General features: G+C 32.9%; 4 protein-coding genes across 7 annotated transcripts in view; 2 read left to right on the forward strand and 2 right to left on the reverse strand.

Annotated features, from left to right (window-relative positions):
* LOC126970672 (uncharacterized) overlaps positions 1-352 on the forward strand; it is a 36,878-nt gene extending 36,526 nt beyond the window's left edge. Inside the window, exon 5 of the mRNA XM_050816761.1 lies at positions 103-352. Coding sequence (XP_050672718.1) covers positions 103-308 — 206 coding nt within the window. The 3' untranslated portion in view covers positions 309-352. The remainder of the gene's footprint in view (positions 1-102) is intronic.
* LOC126970676 (uncharacterized) lies at positions 340-5,337 on the reverse strand. Its single transcript, XM_050816767.1, has 3 exons — positions 5,121-5,337; positions 4,778-4,954; positions 340-3,517 (listed from the first exon to the last, which is right to left on the reverse strand). Exons 1-3 carry the CDS (start codon positions 5,182-5,184, stop codon positions 3,303-3,305), a joined length of 456 nt encoding a protein of 151 aa, XP_050672724.1. The 5' UTR covers positions 5,185-5,337; the 3' UTR covers positions 340-3,302.
* Positions 5,338-7,358: 2,021 nt separating this feature from the next.
* On the forward strand, positions 7,359-9,962 carry LOC126970635 (protein lin-9 homolog). Of its 4 annotated transcripts, none has more exons than XM_050816709.1 (2): positions 7,359-7,465; positions 8,129-9,962. In XM_050816709.1, the coding sequence occupies exon 2, from the start codon at positions 8,158-8,160 to the stop codon at positions 9,811-9,813; it is 1,656 nt and encodes a 551-aa protein (XP_050672666.1). In that variant the 5' UTR covers positions 7,359-7,465; positions 8,129-8,157; the 3' UTR covers positions 9,814-9,962. The 4 variants fall into 4 exon arrangements, with proteins under 4 accessions (XP_050672666.1, XP_050672665.1, XP_050672663.1 ...); XM_050816708.1 differs by having other exon boundaries at positions 7,384-7,502; XM_050816706.1 differs by lacking the exon at positions 7,359-7,465 and adding an exon at positions 7,559-7,811.
* A 3,533-nt stretch (positions 9,963-13,495) lies between these two features.
* Positions 13,496-16,419, reverse strand: LOC126970629 (nuclear pore complex protein Nup50). Its single transcript, XM_050816696.1, has 2 exons — positions 16,036-16,419; positions 13,496-15,437 (listed from the first exon to the last, which is right to left on the reverse strand). Exons 1-2 carry the CDS (start codon positions 16,201-16,203, stop codon positions 13,761-13,763), a joined length of 1,845 nt encoding a protein of 614 aa, XP_050672653.1. The 5' UTR covers positions 16,204-16,419; the 3' UTR covers positions 13,496-13,760.
* Positions 16,420-24,242: the final 7,823 nt, after the last annotated feature.

Here is a 24,242-nt window from a genome sequence, read left to right on the forward strand (position 1 = left end):
GATCACGTTTTCAGGGGGACTGCGAACCCCTTAAAGTGTTTTATTTAAATGTATAACACTCGCGTTAATCAAAGAATATACTAAATGTGTTATATTTTGCAGGAACGGGCAAGAATGATCCATATTTACTGGAAGGCGCTAACGCAATTGCTGCAGTCGAAAAAGCAAGGCGACATGGTCTGCTATACTTCCACGATATCCCACATTTAGAGTCCCTATTAGCAAACCAGGAACACCGGATTCAGAACAGCCTCCCTCCAAATCGCATAGGTTCCATACGACATAGCTGGCCTTTTAATCGTCCATAACTAAATATGTGAAAAATTCAAATAAAAACAATTTTACACCTTCATTCTGATATTTTATTTACTTTTGTTATTTACACACCTATAGTATAATGTTTGATTATATACTACTTAATAATTGGACCACATTATGCCAAAGTGTACAAACAACATTATCAATTTCTACTAAAATAATTTAATTTTAAATTTTGTTATTATAGCAAATTGTATTAGTTGCTACTGCAGTTAGATACATTTTTTCAGTTTATTCTGTCCTGGTTTAACTCAAATTATCTAAATATGATAGATGATAAATGATATTATGTTATTTAAACTATATATAGAATGATAGATTTCTTTTGCCGGTTCTTTTCAGGTCACAGGCATATTTTTTTCAAATGGGTTGTTAACATTGAATAAATATATTTTAATTTGAATAATTTTTATTTGTAGGGTGATTATAATATACTGTTTGGCATAATGAAGACCCAATTATTTCATGAACACATTGATGAGATTCTTGATACAATGTTGTATAAACAAAGTGTATTACAAGATCACAATAAAATGGCAGTATTAAGAAGGTTTATATATATTACAATAAAAATATTAGTACAAAATATATTTATATAATTAATAGAAAATACTATATGTTTTTCATTTATCACAAGTTCTTAACTACAAATTGCTCTAATATTATACATTTTTTATTTGATATAGCTTATCAATTCATAACAGGGTATGAATTACAATATACAGCTATTTAATATGAAAAATCATTATTGATACTATTATTGTTAATGTTACAATTAATTCCATAACCTATTGGAGCTATCATCCATTTGATTTCAAATTAGCTTAGTCATTACTAGTGATATGAGATGTAATTATTGTCATTTATATTGAGATAATACCTCCAAAGACTGAACACAGTTTTACTTATTACAAAAAAAGATAAATTTACATGGTTTGTCTTAATTACTACTCTCTATATTATTTATTGAAGTAGGCGTTACTTTGCGGAAATCCATAATTATACAAATGATTTGAGTTTTCTTTAGTGTAAATTCCGCCAATATTTGTCCTTTAAACAATTCGACACGTGTTTCGCCTCTACACGAGGCATCCTCAGGACGTGTTGTCTCGTGCCAGATCTTGGCGAGTATAGTATACTCTCTATATTATAATTTCAAAAAAATCTAAAATAATAATTTTATTTTTTTATAATAATATAATTATTTGAGCCATCTGTTGATTATCAATTACTGTATATCTAATAAGCGCAGCAGAATTTTCGGGTCTCAACAAATAATAAAATCGTAAAGTCTGGAATACATCACATTGGGAAATTCAAACTACAGAATATAAAAAAAATTCAATACTTTTTGGTTCATTTATGTACTGCAAATAAATAAATTCGGCTCATAGAAATACATCAGATATCAACATTAAAACTATATAGATACTATATTATGGAAGAAATTTTTGCATTTAAATACTAAAATATCCGGACGACCAAGCCTTGCTCGGATTTTTAAGAATGTACAAAACTTGAACAAAAAAAAACTAATAGGACATCTGGATTTTATCCGGATCTATCTTTTGCTATCCGGATCACCCAATGTCACATAGATCGGACAGCAAACTGTCAGTCACCTACAACTTAAACCTGCATAAGCCTTATACCAAAAGGTCCGGGTTAGACATTTTTTTTTATGGAATAGGAGGACAAACGTGCGTACGGGTCACCTGGTGTTAAGTGATCACCGCCACCCACACTCTCTCGCAACACCAGAGGAATAATAAGAGCGTTGCCGGCCTTTAAGGAAGGTGTACGCGCTTTTCTTGAAGGTACCCATGTCGTATCGTCCCGGAAACACCGCACAAGGAAGCTTCGTAGTACGAGGAAGAAAGCTCCTTGAAAATCGCACTGTGGAGGACCGTCACACATCCAGATGGTGGGGATGATGTCGTAACTTGTGGCGTGTCTTGCGAAGGTGAAATTCGGTGGCAGGAATCAGGTGTGTGATTGACATGTGCATAATTGCTTTAAATTTTGCTTAAATAATATAAGTTTCGAGTTTTAATATTTAAAATTTTAACATGTGACATCACAAAACATTTCATCCCCTCTTTCCCTTGTATGACATTTAGTTATGTGACGTAAGTCATGGATGGTCCCTCACAGTGCATACAATTATAATTTTTTTAATACATTAATATGTGCATAATTATATTGAATCTATGGTCATAATAATTGGCAATGTAAAAGAAAAGCAACAAAATAAAACCTTTAAATTTCAAATCAGACTCACACAAGAAAGGTTCAGTACCACTGAATAATATATATGACATAGCATTTTATTTTAACATACAAGATTGCTTCAATCATAGTTTTTTATATAACAAAAATCATCCAATTGGTTTGTAACACACACACTGTCAATCTCTTCAATTACATATATGCAGCATATATGTAATGTAATTGAAGAGATATAACTAATCTGCTTCAATTACAGATCCCTACTTCTTAATTTCACATTCTCACAAAATAAGCCTACATATTATCAAAACTTAACTGTATAATTACACAGACCAACAGCACACGTCAAAGTGAGCCTTACAGGTTTTGCAATGCTCAAAAAAACACATATTTTTGGATGGAATGTTTCTTTACCACAAAAAAGTAACAGTCTTGCAGTTAAAAATTTAAATGGTGCAGTAATTGATCTATGTGAAACTACTGCAGTTATTAAGATATATAACTAAATTGTTTAAATTACAGATCCTAATTCTCAATTAAAGATACCAATTATCGAAACTTAACTGCATTATTATTATACAGACCCGAAAGCAAACATCAAAGTCAGCCTTACAGGTTTTTCAATGCTCAAAGAATTATTTAAAATCACATTTTTGGACGGAACATTTCGTTACCACAAGAATTAAAGAGAAAATTGAATATGTACAAAAAATAACAGTCTTGCAGTTAAATGTTTAAATAATGCAAAAAAATTTCTATATCCTACCAAAATATATATTATATATGACAATAAAAATAGTTGCCATACTTGTATATTGAAAGGCATTAACTTTTACCGCTGAATTACAAAGGTCTCCATTACAAAAGCACATATACACTTTCTTGTGGTTCCATAGAGTATATGCACACCTTTCTTGGTCATCACTTGGTGACCTTTGGAGGCACATCCGTTGTGTAGCTGCACCATAATCTGAAAATTTTGAAATTTATTAGTGTTGTTTTTAAACTGGCAGGTACTTGAAATACAAATTAATATAAATATATCTTTGATATTGATGTAATAACATTAAGCTTTCAGATTTCGAATTACGTTGCAATTTTTTTTAGGAATTCATTATATATATATATATTAGAGATTTCCACATATATGATAGACTCATCATGATATCTCTAGAACCATTAGAACTAAAGACTTGAAATTCGGCAGTAATATTCTTTTCACCGAGTAGAGGTCAGCTAAGAACAGATTAAACGAAATTCCACCTACAAGTTTTTTTTTATTATGAACAGAACAATGTCTGTCAGGTCAGCTAGTTCACTATAAGCTACTTAATTTTATTGCAAGAAGTGTTGAGCCAAGCATGATGTTCACCTGACAGAATGTGATACACCTTGCCGATTCTTGAATACAAAAAATTATAAGACCTCTATTCTGGGTAGTTAAGTGCAGGTTGGCACCACAGAAAGGGGCTGTTGAGGTATTGCATCCTGTTCATTACTTTCCACTAGATGACTACACATCATAGCATTTTTTTTAAAATGTTTAAATAAGAGGAGGACAAACAACCAACATAAATAATGACAATGTAAAGTGATCACAACCACACTCAAATTCAAATATTTTTATTCAAAATAGGATGTGACATCACTTATTGAAAGTCAAAAAAACTACCACCCATTCCAAAAGGAATGCCTCAGACCTGAGAAGAATGGGCGCAACAAACTCACTCTCTTGCAACACCAGAGGAATCTTTTATAATTGAAATATTTGATCCAACCTTTACTACAAGGCCATTATCTAGCTGAGTAAAAATCTATTTTATTTATAAAAAAGCTGAAGCTCTATATCGTCATTTGTAGAGTTATTTAATTAAGCTAGTTTACTCATTAGTCATCAGCTGGATCCCAATCACTGATGACTACAGTTAATTACATGATATTGTTTAAATATAAAATTTATAAAGTGATTAAGCAATGTTGATACATAATTAGTTTCCCACTAACAAATTTACATAAACCAGTTCATTCTGTGACATATTTATTTAAAATGTCAAGCAAAAAACATAGGAAATGGATTGAATATAATGTAAGTTTAATTATATTATGATAAATATTCTGCAGTCATGAGTGACTATTGACCTATTTATTGGGCTATTTTTCAAATAATTCTAATAAAACAGACAAAATGCTAATATCTGGTATCATATGATTTATGATAAATGTTACTAACCATCTGTTTTGAATGCTCCTGTTGTTCCTTCAATCAATTTTCCACACCAACCCGATGGGCAAGCAACAACATGAATGCCAATCTGGGTGTCTGGTTCTGTGACATTCGTTGGAAAGGGGTCACCACAAGAGCCGAGCTCTCCTCTTGATCTACATCGTATGCAGCGTTTATTTAAACCTGCAATAAAACTTAAATTAATATTTTCATATATAATCTAAATCTTGGCATTAACAATAAAATAATAGTATTTATAATATGGATATGAAATTTCACTCAATTCTTGTTTAATCCATATTTTACCTTGAAATCTTAACAGTGAAAGGTACGGCCAAAAAATACTTACAATTTACTCCTTCCAAAAGCAGGATACCGACAACACACCACATCGACAATGATATAGCATTCATCTTAGCTAAAGTCCAGTTTCGTATTAATGAGATCTAGCTATTTAAACATTTTCTTATTATACACTTAAACTTAAAAACGCTTCAAAAAAAATTGCAGATGTATGAAACTTATTGTTTTCACTTTTCACGAGAATCCAGTCTGAAGTCTCCAGATCTGACAGCTCTATGAAGTGTGTCAAAAATCAAAATGTCAAATCTAGTTGAACAGTAGGTATTTGGATTTTATAGCATGATTATATTTTCTTCACTTCACGTAGCTTTACGACATAATATGCGCTAGTTTTGGCTTGACACAGAAGAATGAGCTATATAAACTCTTAAATTCATTAATATCTATTGTGATTTCTAGATACTAATGAACCGTTAGGTGTTATCATAAAGATAAAAAATAATTAATACGCACCATATTAATACCTTATCTGTTATAATTACTTGACATGCGTATAATTACGAAAATCTGTGATAAGATACGGTAATAGAGGCAAGCGATGGCTGGTCCATGAGCCATGCTCATGCATGGGCGCTGCTTATAGTGCTTGGTCGATCCAGTCTTCGGGGATTTTATTTTTTAATATTATATTGATAATACTTATACTATTAAGTTTATTACTTATTTGTTTTTGTTTTTTATTTGTTTAAATACACAATTGCTCTCATTTATACCTTTACCTATTAACAATGTATGCGAACTGATACTGCACTCGTAACTCTTTTGAGTTTTATTTGTGATTAATCACTTATTCTCTTTTTTTAAATTATACAAATAAGTCAAAACGTTTGAATAATTTGATGCATCACGTTACAAACATTGCATCAAAAATGTAAAATGCTGAAACTGTAAATATAGATTTAAAAGAGTGACAATGAGTTTTTTGCTACTTCTTGTCAATAAGCTCAAGTTTTGCGAAGTGTTGAAAAATTTTTAAAAGTCTTAAGTGTAATTTTGGCCAAATGATTGAGGATGATGTTAATGATTTTTCTTTTTTTCTCTCTGTCATGATAATTTTTCGAACTCCATAATATCAATGAAGATTATTCCTGGAGGGCTAAAAAAAACTAACTTCTATATTAACATGAGTTTAATTAAAAGATAAGTTTTTTACAATAATTTAAAGCAATAGATAATTATTTTACATTATCATTATACTACCTTGCAAAACAAGCATCACTAGGATATTAAATATATAAGTAAATAAATCGCTGTTTATTTTCGGTATTATAGATTGTTGTAAAGGTGATGTGTTGTGATGCTGATTGTAATGTTGAAAAATTAATGAAAGTATCTGGATTGAGTAAAAAAACAATTAATTTTTCTGGGAAAACTATTATACCGAACTAGTATAGTGGAGAATACAAACAAAAACAAATTATGTTACCTGTATGCCGATTTCGATAAATTTCCGGCTTGAGAAGTTGCAATGGAAGGATTCAGACTTCAGCGGAGACGCAGAGGCTCTAATAGAAGGCAATCAGAACTGTCGTAAACCCAACTTCATTGTCCACAATTGAGCCTTCAAGACTAATAATATCCAACATACATGGTCAAATTTGGTCCGATCGAGCCATCAAACGCGGTCCGGTAACGGACCACATTCGATGGTAGGTAGTAGGTATGTACAGGACAGCTGTCCGGACCGTACCAAGTGTGACACTGGACAAATTAATTGGTGTGGTGTGATAGCGTAAACACACGATCAGATTTGATACGACAGGGTAACAGAATATATTCAATGGTATGTTACATTTTTCATCGCAAATTATTATTATTACCATCCGGACCCTACTGAGTAGGTACGACCAACTAATTTGAGGCACCCACCGAACCATCCGATGGTCCAGCCGTACCAAATCCGACCATGTGCTTAGGCTATTAGAAATCACGAAGCGAAACTAGTGTAGAACTGACTAGAACTTCTTTAATTACTAGGCCGAACCCCTTGGGCTTTAGCGCCATAATATTAGTAGTAGAACATTGACGACTTTAGTGAAAAAGATAATAATATGAATTGTAAGATTCCGTTACTATTAATTTCATACGTCTATTTATATAATATATACAGATAAGATTATGCAGGTTACAGATGATAGCAACCGCGAATAAGACTGTGGTTCCACAGTAATCGTGTACTAGTGTTCTGTGTTCAACAGGCCTGAAGTCTGTCGTGCCGAAGTGAGTCTGTGACTTTTTGAAGTTTGAAACGAACTTCGGAGGATTGTAAATTGTAATAGCTATTTAAATTTTGAATCGGTTTTGAAATAATTTTTTAAAATTTTTAGTTAGGTAGGTACATACTATTTCCAGATACCTTCTAACAGGGGTCAGTACTCAGTATTTAATATAATTAGTAGTGTAATGTTTACCACCAAGTCTCCATATACTCAGTGTATTATGGAATTGTAAGCTTTTCATTTGAAAATGTTGTACTTAATTAATTATTATTGTGCATAAATATATAATTATGTAGAAACAACGTAATCGTTTCGATTATTTTCTAATAATTAGTATGTATTAATTTGATGGGTACCATAAAGTGGATTATTATTTTTTCTTAGTGTCAATAAATTGGCGCTTTCGTCTTTAAAATATCTGATATCGTTCAACCTCAATATGGCGGATAAGTGGGAAAGTAAGTCAGTACAAAAGTAAACAATATTTGTAACTTTTCCATGGTGATTAAAATTAATTGCTTTTCTGTAATTGATTAAACATTTATTAAATTATATTTTAAAATTGGCTAAGGCTGTGTTACTTCACTCGGCTTTTGACGTTGTTAGTCAATGGATTCAAAATTTGAAAAAATTCAAATTTTAGGAGGAATTGTCAACTAATTGTGTTTTAATTAAAAGTTAAAATAATTGTTTATTCTGAGTGGCCAATATTTAAAAATCAATATCAACACATACAACGTTGAAGAAATGAATTTATAAATCTTTATCATTTCAGTTTTGTAAAGCAACACAAAAATTTCTACTATGGAAATGATTAAAGACGAGCCCATGGATTCAAGTGGTGGAGATGATGATATTCCGCCTGCATTTTGTCCAGCTGCACTTGGTTTGCATAGAGTGGGTACAGTATTGCCGCCAAAACCAGCTCCCAGTGAGCCTATGCAAAAACTAAATGCGAGAGGCATGCCCGCGCGAATCAGAAAGAAGAATCGATTTATTTTTGTTGATGACTTTGTAAATACGTCTCCACCTAGACAATCACCAAAGCGAACACCAAAAATCCTGAAAACCCCAGTAAAAACTCCTAATCCCAAGAAAGAATTCTCTCCATCTAAATCACCAGTAAAAACACCTAGGCCTACTGATAAAGATGAAAAATCTGAAAACCAATCTCCGGATAGACATAGCGGTCAAAGAATTGGAATGAGGTTGAGAAATTTGTTAAAATTACCAAAAGCCCATAAATGGGTTTGCTTTGAATATTTTTATAGTAACATTGACAAAGCACTTTTTGATGGAGAAAATGATTTTATGATTTGTCTAAAAGAGTCCTTTCCTACATTAGGAAGCAGAAAGCTAACTAAAGTACAATGGGCCAAAATAAGGCAAATGATGGGCAAGCCCCGTCGATGTTCTCATGCCTTTTTTGAAGAAGAAAGAAAAGAATTGGAGAGAAAAAGAAAGCTGATAAGGTATATTCAACAAAGAAAAACAGGTGATATTTGTTTTAAAGATTTACCTAATGAGATACCGATGCAATTAGTTGTTGGAACTAAAGTGACTGCTAGACTTCGTAAACCTCAAGATGGATTGTTTACTGGTTGCATAGATGCAGTGGACACTTCCAACAATACATACAGAATATCATTTGAAAGACCAAAATTAGGAACTCATTCTGTTCCTGATTATGAAGTGTTGTCAAATGACCCTCCAGACTCTATATTATTGTCAAGCTTAACTCAATCATTTAGACCACAGTCTATACTTGATATATTAAATTGTAACCAACCATCTCTATATAAGAAAAATAATGGGAGAGGCGACCCCCTAATAGGGTTTAATGACATAAATAATCAATTAGAATCTTATCCTCCTGGATTTTTAGAGTTAATTGTAAAGTTAACTAAACTTCTAAAAGCAAAACAAGTGAAAATAAATAAATTGAGGGAATTGAATTGTGAAGCTGAAAAGCGAAAGTTATTTGACGAAAAAGCACCTGAGGACTTTGAGAGAAAGTATGCTGCAATTGTGATTGATCTTGAAAGAATGAATATGGATTTGCAGGAGTACATAAATGATATACAAGCATATTGTCAACAGATTGCCCCAGGTCCCAGCATTGCTGCTATGCTGTCACCATCACATCTTAGAGAAAAATGTAAAGAAGAAGCTTCTGAACTTGTCGCTCTTTATAATAATAACTCGCTTTGTTTAAAAGATTCAAATTTAGTTGAACTTATTACAGATTTAACAGCATTAATATTGCAAGTCAAAAGTTTGTCTAATACTGATCAGAATGCTTATGAACTAAGTGTGCTAAAAGGTACTATAGAACAGATAAAAATAAAATTGGAACCTAAGTATCAAAAAATTTTTCAAAACAGTGTGGAACCACACATGCATAGGATACAAATGGGCTTAGGTAAAATGTTGTCTAGTAATTTAATTATGGGTAGTTAATTTATCATAGTTAGTCTGAGAATAGAATGTATAGACACATGAAGGATTAATATATTATAGGAATAATTATTGTATGGGTATATATAGCAAAAATTTGTGATATACTTCTTCATTACAAATGTATATAAATAAATAAATATTAACAATTATGTGTTTGTTTATTATTTCAGTTTATTTGACCAAACATTCTTAAAAATTTACTAATGAAATTAATGACCATGTTAATTAATCATTGTATGGAAACGCCACCATGTCAGGCTGTCTCCAGGATCAGTTCTCGAAGCCTATCTGACTGCAGCGGGGAGTCAGATAGGGCAATGTTATATCTCCGAAGCTATACACCACTGAATTGGAATATGTCTTTGAAAAGAAGCTTCAAGTTTTTATAGAAGATGTAGGCCTCCCTCATGACTGACCCACAATCATAGTCAAGATCGCCGGAATAGGTTAGATGAGGGCAGTGTAGGACCAATTGTCATGGTGATCTTTGGGATAGGCCTTTGTCAAAATCACCATTAAGAGCAAAAAGGTGACGAATTTTGTGGACGTAGGTAGGTATATTATATTTTCATAAATGTACCTTGGTACTGACAATGAACAGTAATAATATTTATTTCTTCCAATTTTTCTTTGAGAGACTGTCATAGATGCAACAATCGCAAATATAAGGGTGCATACAGATCGGTGAAACGTGACTTGAAATGTATCATTCTACCTTTAATTGCACGTTCGCGGCAAACATACACATACCGCGTATTCACTACGAACCTCTGGCGTAGGTACGTCTGTTTCCGTCATTCAGACGCGAACGCACCCCTTTCTGTTCGTTCGAAAAATCTTCTTCGCGCGCGGCTTGTAATGCTCGGATGTGTGCGCGTGAAATGCTTTTTTTTAAATTTTATAATTCGGCGACCTTTCATGATACGTTGCAGCGATATGTACGGTGAATTCTTTCATTGCATACACTGATACATACGTTGCGGGCTACTATCGGCAACTCGACGACTATAGCGCCCCTATTTTGCGTGGTGAGGTGGGAGCTTAATCTTCCTATCCCAACTCCTCGAGTTAGTTAATCAAACCTCTTATGTTACCCATGACCTCGGGGAGAGTCCTCGGTGACCCCAGGTGTTTGGCCACACTCTTACACTCTAGAATGGTGTGTGCGTCTTTTCTGCCTCCATGCAAGCCCTGCACAGCGGACTGTCGGTGACACCTATACTAAACAGACGCTTGTTAAAAGGGCCGTGACCCGTTATTACATGAGTTATTCTACGTAATTTTTTTCGTGGCAGTTTTAGTAGCTTGCGAGAGAGCCTGAAGTCTATTTGAAGTATTTAGTTCGTCGTTCCTTGGTATGTTGTTTTATAACCATTGCAGGCCATCTAGAGGGGAGATGGATGATTGGATCTATTCCTATTGCTGTCATCTCCGAGCCTCTCTGGGAGATACAGAGTATAATCATACCTACTTACGAAAAGCGAGACGAGGACATTAAGAGAAGAAAGATCTGGCTTTCATTCGCACTCATTCTTTGTGTGTGGACAAAAACTAAGATTCTATTAAGAATAAATAGAACGAATTACCCACTTCAAAAACTAATATTACCTACTTACATACAAATTTAATTTGTAGTTACCAACATTTATGGACAATGCGGGACTCGAACCCACGCCTCTAGGATTACGTCTGAGCGCTCTTACCAACCGAGTGACAAATCATCGTAAATATTGGTAGGTCCTGTTCAATTGGCCCCAATAATTGCACATTTGTTAATGAACTTGAGATGTCGTTCTTTCAAATCTAAACAGTTTGTTATTTTAAGTGCTATCCCTCACTTCTGAGATTAATTAAACAAATTTAATTTGTTCCAAAATTTATGGACGATGTGGAACTCGAACCCGCGCCTCTCAAGTTACGTCCGAGCGCTCTTACCAACTGAGCCAACCGTTCGAGTGAAGCATCGATCGCAAATCTTGGTAGGTATGTCTTGTTCAACTTTCAGGTTGTGGCTCCTTCTACATATTTAATCCAGGAAGTAAGGGATATCATTTTAAAATAACAAACTGCTTAAAATTACGGACAACATATTCGTTATAATTAAAACAATATAAATTTAATTTTTTTTGCGTTCACAACTAACGCACAGTTTATTCATTCTTCTTGAATTGAGTGGATTCAAATCATATTTTTCTTTAATTCAGTAATTTCTTTTCTAAAACACCAAACTATAAACATTAAATGCTGCATTATATTTACATAAATAGGAACTTATAATATGTAGGATGATATTACTATACATACCTTTTATTATAATACAGTCATTATAACTTTTCGTTAAGAGCAATGACGGATTAAGCCTTAATCAAATCAAGCAATTGCAGAAGAAGCACAATAAAACCGTCCTTAGGGCATCACGTCACCAAAACCACAGTCTAGGACTAATTTGACCTACTCCACTTTTAAAGAACGTTACTTCTCATCATCTTATTTTACAAAAAACTAATATTTTATGCGGTAAATGTTTAAAGACCGATTCTAGTAGACATATGGATGGGGGGGGGGGGGGGCACAGGCATGGATTGCTTAGGGCATCAAGTACTTTTAATCCGTCACTGGTTAAGAGTAGCAAAACAGCTCGGCGCGGTTTTGGGTGCACATGCTTTGGTTTAGTTGTATTATGCATAGGTCTGGTATGTACATCAGATTTACCCCTTTTTTCTTGCTTAAGATATTTATTGTTTAGGTACCATTTAAAATTAAAAATATAAGCCTGTTGAGATGCTTTCCCCGAGCACTCGACACGACATTTTATTAAGCTTCTGTATCAGAAGTAAGAAAAATATCTATACAGGATGTATATCCGTTACTTTGAGGCGGATCTTGAACAGAATCTTAATATATATTTCTTTTGTGCGTCTGTTGTAACTGAACTCCTAAACGGCTGGCCCGATTTTAATGAAACTTTCTGTGTGTCTTCATGTGGATTCGAGAATGGTTTAAATTCACAATTGAACTACCTCCTAAACGACTGGACTGATTTTGATGATTTTTTGTGTGTTCCAGTGAATTTGAGATTGGTTTAGATTCTCAATTCCGTCCATGTAATATAATTCTCCTCCTTATGTGTATGTTAGTGAACTCCTCCTAACGGCTGGATTTTAAGACTTGAAATTTAAGACGTGTGTACAGGACGTCTGTCGGGTCCACTAGTATTTATATATATAACTACGAATATAACATTTTTTGTCTATAAAAGCTATACCTACTAACATATCTATACTGGCAGATACGGCGTTTTTAATACGAACATATTTAACTGCAGTGCATTGAAAATATAGTATTAAAGTTAATTATAGTATCCACTAAAAATCTTTCTAATGAGTCAAACCTATGTGACTTGTCTAAAATAATGAAATCAATAATCATGATTCGTGTAACCACAGCACACCGAATGACCCAAAATTCGTCCCTTTTAGTCATGTAACAGTACCTAGCCCAATTATGGTATTTCACTGGATCAGTGGATAAAAAAATAAGTTCACTCTTTTTACCAAAGAAATATGTTTTATTTTTTGGCGGGGTTTAAATTTTAAATAAGCTTAATAATTAAGATATTGTGATGTTTTCGGCTTTATAATAAAAATCAAAGAATCAAATCAAAATAATTAAAAACAAAATAGACATTAACAGTATGCCTTTATTTCAGCAATAAACAAAATTGATATATATGTTACTCAAAACATTTCTACAAGAAAATTTGAGGAATGTAGAATAGCACAAACATGAATGTTTTAAATACCTGATTTTTATTTATACATCTAATTGAAATCGTAATAAGTTATCATGTAAATTGAGAACAATTTGTTCATCATGTCAATTACAATCAAGTTTACTAAATTGATTATGTAATTACAAAACAAAAATTTAATAAGATTTCACCGTAATCACTGTTTATACTTATTCAAAACTTCTAAAAGGTCATCTGCTTCTTCCGGTGTTTTGACTCGAATCAGTACTGGTGTCGGAGGTGGCTCAGTGTCTGGTGTTGGTATACACACAATCATTACGTTATTTTTGCCCATTCTTTGTGTAGGTATACTTGAACTGATTATTAAATTAAGCAACACATTACCTAAAGCTGTGTTCGCTCTTACTAGCAACTGATGTTTATTACTTTCTTCAACTTTCTTTATATATAGTGTACCAACACCTTTATCAATAAAGTTGCCATCCTTCTTAAAAAATATTTTACACTTTTTGTCATATACACTATTCTCTTCTACTAACGGTGTGTATTCAACATTTGGTGGTTCATCTTCATCATTGGCATCTTTAGTTTCACTATTATTTGTTTGTACATTTGAATTAAAACTAAAAGGCTTATTACCAACACCAAATGAAAATGGAGTGTTGCCATTTGTATTGGAATTGGCATTAGCTGAAAATAAACTCGCATTCTGGGTAGTTGGTGTAATACCAAAATTAAATTTTTCATTATTAGAAGATATACCAGATTGTGCGGTCTTCCCTCCAAAACTGAATCCTGCACTGCTAGTGATGGATGATGTTGATGGAGCAGCAGTACTCACTCCAAATTTAAATCCAGGGCTAGTTTTAGCTACTGTCTGATCGGAGCTAAATGATGTTGATGAGCTATGAGTAGACATATTGGGGGAAGAAGAAATTGTTGAAGTTGCTGTTAAAGCATGTCCAGAGGTTTTGCCAAACAAAGAGTTAGCTGGCTTATCTTGAGGGTTGGAATGAGTTATAGTTGAATTGGAAAATAAAGATTTTCCTGATGTACTAGGTGTAATTACATTTTCATTTGAATTTTTCTGAATACAATCACCTTTATCACCATTTGATTTAATATCTTTGTCATGAAAATATTCATCCTGAATATCTTTTAAATGCTTTTCATAATCTTGAAAAATTGGTGTAAGAAGACACAATGGAGTTTCATCAAGATTCTTCTTAATCCATTCCAATAGAGAAATGTTTAAACATTTTAATTTTCCATAGAAATTTAACTTCTTATCATCAAGTTCTTCTTTTTTTGTTTCTTTTTTGTTTTCAATTGAATTTGTCCCCTTAGCTGATGTAGACAAAGGAAAAACATTTGAAGTAAGAGTGCTTGATTTTGTGAATGATGTTGATACAGATGGTGCAAATATATTTGGTGAACTGGTTTTTGTAGATCCAAATATACTCTGTTGAGATGTTGGATTACTACTGCTTTCAGATTTTGTTCCAAAGTTGAAAGTTGTTTTGGGTGTTGAAGTTGCTATTTTGAATGGGCTCTCATTAACATTTGTACTAAACTTGTTGTCTGTAAATATAGATTTTCCTGCTAGAGGACTGGACATGGTGTTGGTAAATAATGATTGTTGATTTTGTGCAGGTGATGTTGTTGCCTGAACTGATGGAGAAGTATTCTGTTTATTTGATGGCTCTGTACTTGGGATGGGCTTATTGACAAAAGGATTTAATTTAAATGGTTCCTGTTTGTTAGAAGTATCTTTATTGGTGTTGGCACCATTTGTTAAGTTTGCCAAAAAATCAAATGATGATTTTTGCACTTTATTAAAACCACCAAAGCCGCTGAAGACTCCTGGTTTTTCCTGAAAATTTTTATAAAATAATATGAGAAATATATTAGGAAATTACTTAAGCTGATATACTATCTGTTCGGGTGTTTATAAAAAACTGAAATAAATTGTGAAATGCCAAGAGATTATTTTTGTTTACGAATACCAAATTCATTACATTACATTCTCAAATATTTTTTTTAATGTTAAGTATTTTTAATCACAATGCTATATTAAAAATTTCATCTCTTTTTTTTGATGATTATGTGCACTTTTTATTTTATCTTCACTAAATAAATAATGTTGCTATCTTTAAAGTGTGTTAAATTGATTTATTAGCAAGGCAAGAAAGTACCAATTTAGTCCTTCTTGTCTCAATAATAATTGGGGTAAATTCACAACTGCCATACAAGTATGTTTCTGCTATTTAATACATAATACCAAAGAACAGTTCATACCACATGGGTATCTGACTTACATTTATAAATTAAAATATTTATTAATAGCTTAGAAATACATATAATCCACTTTAAAATAACAATCCTTGTAGATAAATATGACTTAAGTTAACATAAATAGAATTTTATATTGGCACTGTAATATAAAACTTAGTGAAAACGTGCAGCTTTACCGTATTGCTTGAGATATTCGAACGTCTCTTCGCTACTCTCCTAACTCGTTTTTCCAAAACTTCTTTAGAAGCCATTTTAAACCCTTCTGTATCATCAGGCTCGTCAACATCTTCTTGATCCCAATTCTCATGGTTTAACTCAGTAGATGCTTGGCGTTTATTTGACATTTTCGATGGTAAATACCGAATCGGAAAACTTCTCTGCAACCCTAATGACTAGACAAACTAAAACAAATACCTGAGTAATTTGATAGTGTTTACCAATGGTATGTTTTCCTGGGCTAAATTTGAAAAAAATGTAATAAATTTATAGAATTAGTAAGAAGATAAAATAACCAACGTTTGACATGTCTACTGGCATGTTTCTTTACAACTTTTTTTTTATGTTCTTCCTTAAATGGGAAAGGCAAAAGCAGAGCCATGCAGCCATCGTCAAAGGTATGTTGGTGTTTTTCCATTTACAGCAAATGACGTTCTATACATATGGACATATCATTCGCAGTCTCATAACGGCACGGCAAAAGTGTGCTTAAAGACAATGTAAGCACACTTTTCTCCTTAGTCGTGTGTCAGTTGTGTGTCAATCAACAAGCCTAAGTGTGCTATGAAAAGTGCTTAAATAATACGTTAACGACTCAAACAAAAGGTGTGACTTATCATCGGTGAGGTTATTTTATTTATATAAGATTGCTATGCAAAAAGCGTAAGTAATTTAATAAAACGAATATTTTTTCATTAAATATGGTACAATATTATTGACAAGTCCCCAGACAGGGCCCGCTTGTCAAAATGGGACAGATGAAAGGACACAGTCAGAAATGAAAACAATAAAGTCACTCTTTTTAACCAACTTCAAAAAAGGAGGAATTTGTCGGTTTCAATATTTTTATGATGTATGTTACCTCAGAACTTTCGACTGGGTGAACCGATTTTCATAATTATTTTTTTATTTGAATGCTGGTGCTTCCCCTGTGGCCCCATTGGTCCAAATCTGGCAATAGCAACCATGAGAAAACCATAAAAGTCTTTAATTTGCTATAAGTACGTGAGCAACAAAACGAATACAATATCGCGCCAACCGATTTCGATAATTCTTTTTTTATTGGAAAGGATATACTACAAAGGTAGTTTGGTGATAGTTTAGTTAGGTTCTGCTTATAGGATCTATGACAAAGTAACGAAACTCTTCAATTCTAAGGAGCAATTTAACGATACTAGGCCGAATCTTTTTTTATGCTATCCAGATGTTTGAGTCACCTACCGTAACGTCGTTATGGTCAAGTAATTGTCGTAGTAAAATATGTTGATCAATGGAACTCCTTATCGACTTACAGTAAGGGTGCGATCTGTGGCAAAACTGTCTGTAATAAAAATGCAATGCGCTTACGTTCATTGCTGCATTGCAAAACTTAGTAGATCTACACATATTTAGACAAATTATTAGTAAGTGTAGTTCAGATCCACTAAAATTCTAATAATAAAAAAAAATTAACAAATAAACAATCGACTTCAAAACCACTATTCCAAAACCATATATATAATATGCACTAAAAAGTATAAAATATTTGCGTATTTTTATACAATTTAAACAATAAATCTATTTCTAGTAAGTAACGATTATTGTTATTTTTGGAGTCGGTGTCAGCCAAGGTAGGCTTGTAACTACATACATAGTTAAAGGTGAGATGTGTTTGAGTCACACACAGGACGTGAGGAAAGAGCGAGCCCGCGGCGGGAGGACATCGATTAAAAAACAACAGTTATCGTTACTAGAATTAATTTTTTTAATAAAATTGTATTGTAAATTGTGCGACTCAAACACATCTCACTTTAACTATGTATGTAGTTACAAACCTACCTTGGCTGACAACGACTCCAAAAATACGCAATTATTTTTATACTTTTTAGTGCATATTATATCGATTGTTTGGGAATAGTGTTTTTGAAGTCGGTCGTTTTTTGGTTAAATTTTTTTAAAGACCAAGTGAACATTGATTAGCAATATTGTATTTTGTTTAATGTGAACGGCTTACAAGAACGTGAACACTTACATACTCTACTTACACAGTGCTATTTACACGATATCACGGAGGTATGGTTACCTAGTGATAATTGATACTTATGTAATTTGTAAATATGTAACATTTTTCCGCTTTCCCGTACACGAGATAATGAAAGAGAATTGGCGCCAGTTGGTAAAGAGAGAGATCTGAAAAAAATTACTAAATAAGCATATTTATATTTCACCACTAAAGGATTTAGGTTTTTTGGGTTTAACCACATTTAAAATTTGACAAAAGCTGTCATACAAATATATGTTTATGTCCGCTTACATATACGATTTTACTTTATTACAAATACATATCTAAGTCTAAATGATAAATTTTATTAAATTCAAGGAACTTAACATTTAAATAACCAGTTTAACTTATTATTTTATGTAAATAAATATGTTATATTTGAGTATTAGTTTCTCTCATTAAAGGTTACCTTAACATATTAAATCCAAATCCCTTTAGAAGGTAAAGAAGTAAAAATATAAAACACAAGTCAAAAAATAAACATACAAACTTTCCCTTTATAATGTGAGTGTGTTTTTTGATAAATAAATATATAATAATAAAACGTAAAAAAACTACGACTGAACAGATCTTGAGCGGAAAATAGGGACAAACTGATGAACGTAACACTTATAACAACCCTCTTTTTCGTCTGGGTTTAAAAATACCTAACTGCAACTCCACTGATGTCACTGTCCAAATCGGGTTCTAATATCAAAACACACAGCTGAAACTGAAATAGTGTTTACATTGCTGCCTATTGACCAATAATATTTTAAAAAACTGGAGTAAACTCAGAAATGTATAGACATAGCTGTCAAAGGTTATTATGGTGTCATTTGTGGTATGTGCCATATTTCGGCTTTGATTTTGTATGAGGTGCATTGTCTATATGTATAGAACGTCACTGTTTACAGCACTAGAGCGCATAAGGCTAGGGTTACTATGGATGCGAGTTCTGACGAAAATTTTTTCTGACGAGTACGTCCGGAATCCTCGTCAGAACAAGGCGCTTACACTGTGCACGTTTTCTGTTATTCTGATAGTCAGTTCGTTTCTGCGAATTTAATGAATTTGATTTGGCATCGATAAAGAAGGTCTTACTTCCGTTGATATTCCCGAGGTGGACTTTGAGTCCCTACACAATGTGCCAGTTTCACGGAGATATAATCACTACGGAAGAAGCGCGAATGAGACTAGAGAAACCTTGAATAATTATTTTGTTAGTCCAGCAGGTGAAATTCCGTTTCAATACAACCTTCTGTAATAATCTATAGCTCTACAAGTCATGTTCTTGATAGATAAAATGTAAACATTAATTCTAATTGCTCATGTACCTAATTAATGTAAACCCCACATCAAAATTAAAAATTATACTTACTGCTAGTGTTGAGTTCTGTAGCAACTTTCTCCCACTTTTGCCGAGAAATATCTCTCTTGTGATAATTTTTGTCTCTCATATCCCACAAACACCTGTTCTCGTACACGAGACTGATGAATTTATCGTTATCCATGGTGGAGTCCAAATCAATCGAAATTCGCAGACGCGTCGTGCGAAAAAATCAAACTCGTTTGAACGCTCGAGTGGTTCTGACGACGTCGTGCATGTTCTGGCGCGTTCGTCGTTGCCAGTGGAAACACTGTCATTGGATACCAGGCGTTTGTTTCTTCCGACGAATCCGTCAGAACTCGTCAGAACAAATTTTCGCTTCGCACAATCGAGCATTCTCAAAAGTACTACTTTCACGTGATGCGTAGCGTAGATACTAATTCAATGGCAGAAAATTAACGCGTATTTTTTCAATAAGTTGGCATTGATCCAAATTTTATTTAGTATCGCTAGTAGTATTATATATAGTTGAAAAAAATTTTAAAGCTTTGGTTTCGTCGTAGTTTATTAGAAATAATAAAACTTAATTCAGACTGTATGGATAAAGGTACAAATTTACCGAAAAATGATTTAAATATTCTTCGTTTATTGTATTTTAGTTTGAGCTGATGGTCTTGTTACCAATGCTCTAAATAAATAAAACTAAAACTAATGAAGTTACAAACATTGACTATTTAATTTTATATATCACATTTAAAATGAGAATACAATTTAATTTTTGAATTCTAAAATATACACAAATTTATTGAACTGAAATATACTTTTGTCAACATTGCAATGGCTTGATCGTATCATTTAATGAAGCAGACATCATAAATGTTTTCGTGGAAATGAACATATTTATCAAAATGAAGAAGACAACATCTTATTTTCTTATTAGATTGCTAACTCTATGAATATTTTTTTTAAACACTGCACTTAGTACACACGCACTCTGCTGGTGCATTTTAAAACTAATTCATGTTCCAACTAAGCATCACCACAATTCGGCATTGTGCGGCACAGAGTCGCATTATGCTCTGTAATTGGAAAACTATCTACGTGTTTATGATAGATTCGTGCTTTAAAAACTACTACGCTAAATTGTGACTATTTTGATAAACGCGAATAACTTTTGAATATGGTCGGCACGGCATCTCTACAAAGAACTCTTGTTTTCTCGCACTTCAAATAACAATTTCAAACAAAATACTTTCAACTAAGTCAAGAATGTTTTGGCTTCCAATTTTTTGTCTGTAGAGCCGTCAACCAGATATCTTACAATTTTTCATCCGCCGGGAACATACAGATTTTTTGAAGTCGGTTAAAATTGAAATAATAATATAATCGATAGTTAAAAAAAGTGTGTGCGTGTAATTTTTACGCGTGATTGAAGTAAGACCTAATAAATATTAACTATAGTGTAATTATAGCAGTAAACGCATCTTTTATATGCGTTGGCTGAATTATTATGTATTTTAAACGACTTCAAAAAAGGAGGAGGTTCTCAATTCGTCGTTTTTTTTTTTATGTTTGTTAGCTCAAAACTTTCGACTGGGAGAACCGATTTTGATAATTATTATTTTATTTGAAAGCTGGTGCTTCCCGTGTTGTCCCATTGTAATTTGATCTAGATTTGACAATGACATCCATCAGAAAACGATAAAAGTTTTAAATTTGCTATACGTATGTGGACGACAAATTTACAAATAACTCAATATCACGCCAACCGATTTCGATGATTCTTTTTTTATTGGAAAGGATATACTTCAAAGATAGTTTGGCGAGAGTTTGGTTAGGTTCTGATTACGGAATATATGGCAAAGTAACGGAACTCGTCAATTAAGCGCTTACGTTCATTGCTGCATTGAAAAATTTAGTATATCTGCACATATTTAGACAAGTTATTCGTTAGTGTACTTCAAATTCACTAAAAATTAAAAATAAAATTAACAAAAATACCACCGACTTCAAAAACACTATTCCAAAACAATAGATATAATACGCACTAAAAAGTATAAAAATAATTGCGTATTTTTATACAATCAAATTCTAGTTACGATTATTGTAATTTTTGGAGTCGGTGTCATCCAAGATAGGCTTGTAACTACATACATAGTTATAGGTGAGATGTGCTTGAGTCGTGAGGAGGTGAGAGACGAGAGCGGGTCGTGGCGGAAGGACACCGAAGTAACTAGAATTAGATTGTATAAAAATACGCAATTATTTTTATACTTGTAGTGCATATTATATCTATTGTTTTGGAATGCATCGTTTTCAAGAAAATAACTAAAAAAAAATCTAATTCTATTCTAAGGGTAAATCACGTAAATAAAACGGTACATGAGCGCTTGCATGGCGGCGATAGGCTAAAAACTTGCTAATAACTGTCAATTGTAAATAAAAACAGATGGCTTCATTAATAATAATTTTTTGACAAAAAAGGCTAAAGTTATAAAGCCAGTAGATACAGAAAACAATAATTATGTTTCTTTCCTTTAATGTCTATTCCGTTTTCCCATAATGTTCATTCCGTTTCTATCATAGTTTCGTGAATATTCCTGTGATCTGTATTTAATTACGTGTTTACCCGTTTAGAGGTAAGAATTTTTATCGTTATTTTCTTGCCGTTTACCTTGTAATAAGATTAGAAGCATTATGATCATGGACCAAAGCTCTTTAAACTACAATTTATAAAAATTGGTTGGGTTATGTTAAAACAGCACAACGTGCAACACCGCACGAGCAGAGCGTAGCGTGCCACGGCAGAAGCTGGCGAGTGTCAGAAACGAATTATTGTACGCGTTACCGTTTCTTTCGTCCCCATAAAAATGTCCCAACCCTTAAAAATTTTCCGACTATTGAACTTGTACGTTGTTGGCAAAAACACGGTTTCTGTATATAGAACTTATTCTCATTCCACTCATTATAATACATAATGGTGTATGCAAATTGTTCTTCGTTCAGGTTCTACGAATCAGAAATCCGGTTTTTATATTATTCTATGAATTTATGCTTTTAGAGTTGCAATAACGTTTCAAATTGCGTTCCTATTCTTGTCTCGTAATAAAGGAGATTAGGTTATAATAATTGGAGGTTAGGTTATAATGGTCTTTTCTCTGGAACGCTGCATTACACACAGGAAATTTATGCCCATCAAAAGGCATTTCATAGAGAATTCCTACCTGTTATTTCGTAGCAGCAAAAATATGGAGTACAATAAATCAAATCCTACTAATATAAAATTTAAAAAATATTAACATAAAAAGAAATACCGTCGAAATGAGAACCTCCTCCTTTTTGAAGTCACTTAAAAATGAGGTTAGTAATAATAATAAGTCTTACTATAAATACATACTAGCGCTTGTTCTTGGGAATGGTCTATCATCACGGGCAGGATTATTGTCGCTTGTATAAGCAATTTAAAAAAAATCAAAAATTGCTTAAATATTAATAAACAATTTAAAAATTGTTCAAATATCGAGACTACTTCTATAGTGTTAATATTCTAAGGCCACAGCCCACAGGCACAGGCAGCGTTACCCCTCGTTTACACCCAGAAACAAGTCAAAAACTTGTTTTATACAAAACTTGTAGAATACTTGTCAAAACATATTTACTTGTTTTAATATGTATTGTCTGAAACATTCTTGCGTTCACATATAGATCTGAGACATGATTGATACAGTCTGATACAAGGACAGCGTTCACACCAACATAAAACATACATGTTTTTAACAAGTAGGTATTGTTAATTTTAATGAAATGTACATATGTGTAATACTTATTTAAAACAAGTTTTATACTCTATCCATACTTGGTGGATAAAGTTTTAAACATTTACCGGCCAGACCACTTTCTTTTTTGTGGAAAAGAAGAAGATAAATGGAGTGGTCAAAGACACAAGCTTTATTAGTGATATTCTTTCGATACTTTTACAATCGTCTCGAGTGCATGAGTAATGCATTAACTACATTTTGCCTTTGATATAAATACAAAGAAGAATATGAGTCACCAGTAGCTAGAAATCTCAAATAAACAGCTAACAAAAAAAAAGCGCGTACGCCTTCCTTCAGGGCCAGCAACACTCCTGTGATTCCTCTAGTGTTACAAGAGAATGTGTGCGGCGGTAATCACTAGTTGACCCGTGCTTACGCTCGTTTGTCCTACTGTTCCATAAAAATAATAATTGCTCTGCTGGAGTGATGGCATCTCGATACTGTGAATTCTGCTAAGAAAAGTATGGTGCAACTTTTTGAAGCAAACTCTCCAAATTTCTCACTCTAACAAAATTTCTGAATCCACTTCTGTCTTCTATTCTTAAATCATTCAATAAGGAACGATAGGCCCCATCTTGCTGTCGTTTAATCAAAAATGATCGCGATCGGTACTTGCGTGGTTTTCTTGAATTTCCTTCATTCTGTATGATGTACAAGTATACTACACTCATGAAGCAAAGTTCCGCAGTACCTTCACTTTCTATTGTCTGTACCAGTAGTCAATAATTGTGTTGTCAAATTCATTAACCTCACTGACATCTCATAAACAAGTTAAGCAAGTATAAAACAAGCCTACAACAAGTATAAAACATGAGAGCATATACATGTAGACAACTAATAGGTGACAAACAATTTCATACAAATATTGTCTACGAAAAGTATTATGCTTTTGTATTTTGAAAACATTGCATACAACTTGTATTTGTAATTTGCATGAAACTTGTCAAATACGTGTATAATACCTTTGTGTAAACGAGGGGTTAGAGACTAGAGTAATAG

The sequence above is a fragment of the Leptidea sinapis genome, chromosome 21, assembly GCF_905404315.1.
Source record: "Leptidea sinapis chromosome 21, ilLepSina1.1, whole genome shotgun sequence".
NCBI lineage: Eukaryota > Metazoa > Arthropoda > Insecta > Lepidoptera > Pieridae > Leptidea > Leptidea sinapis.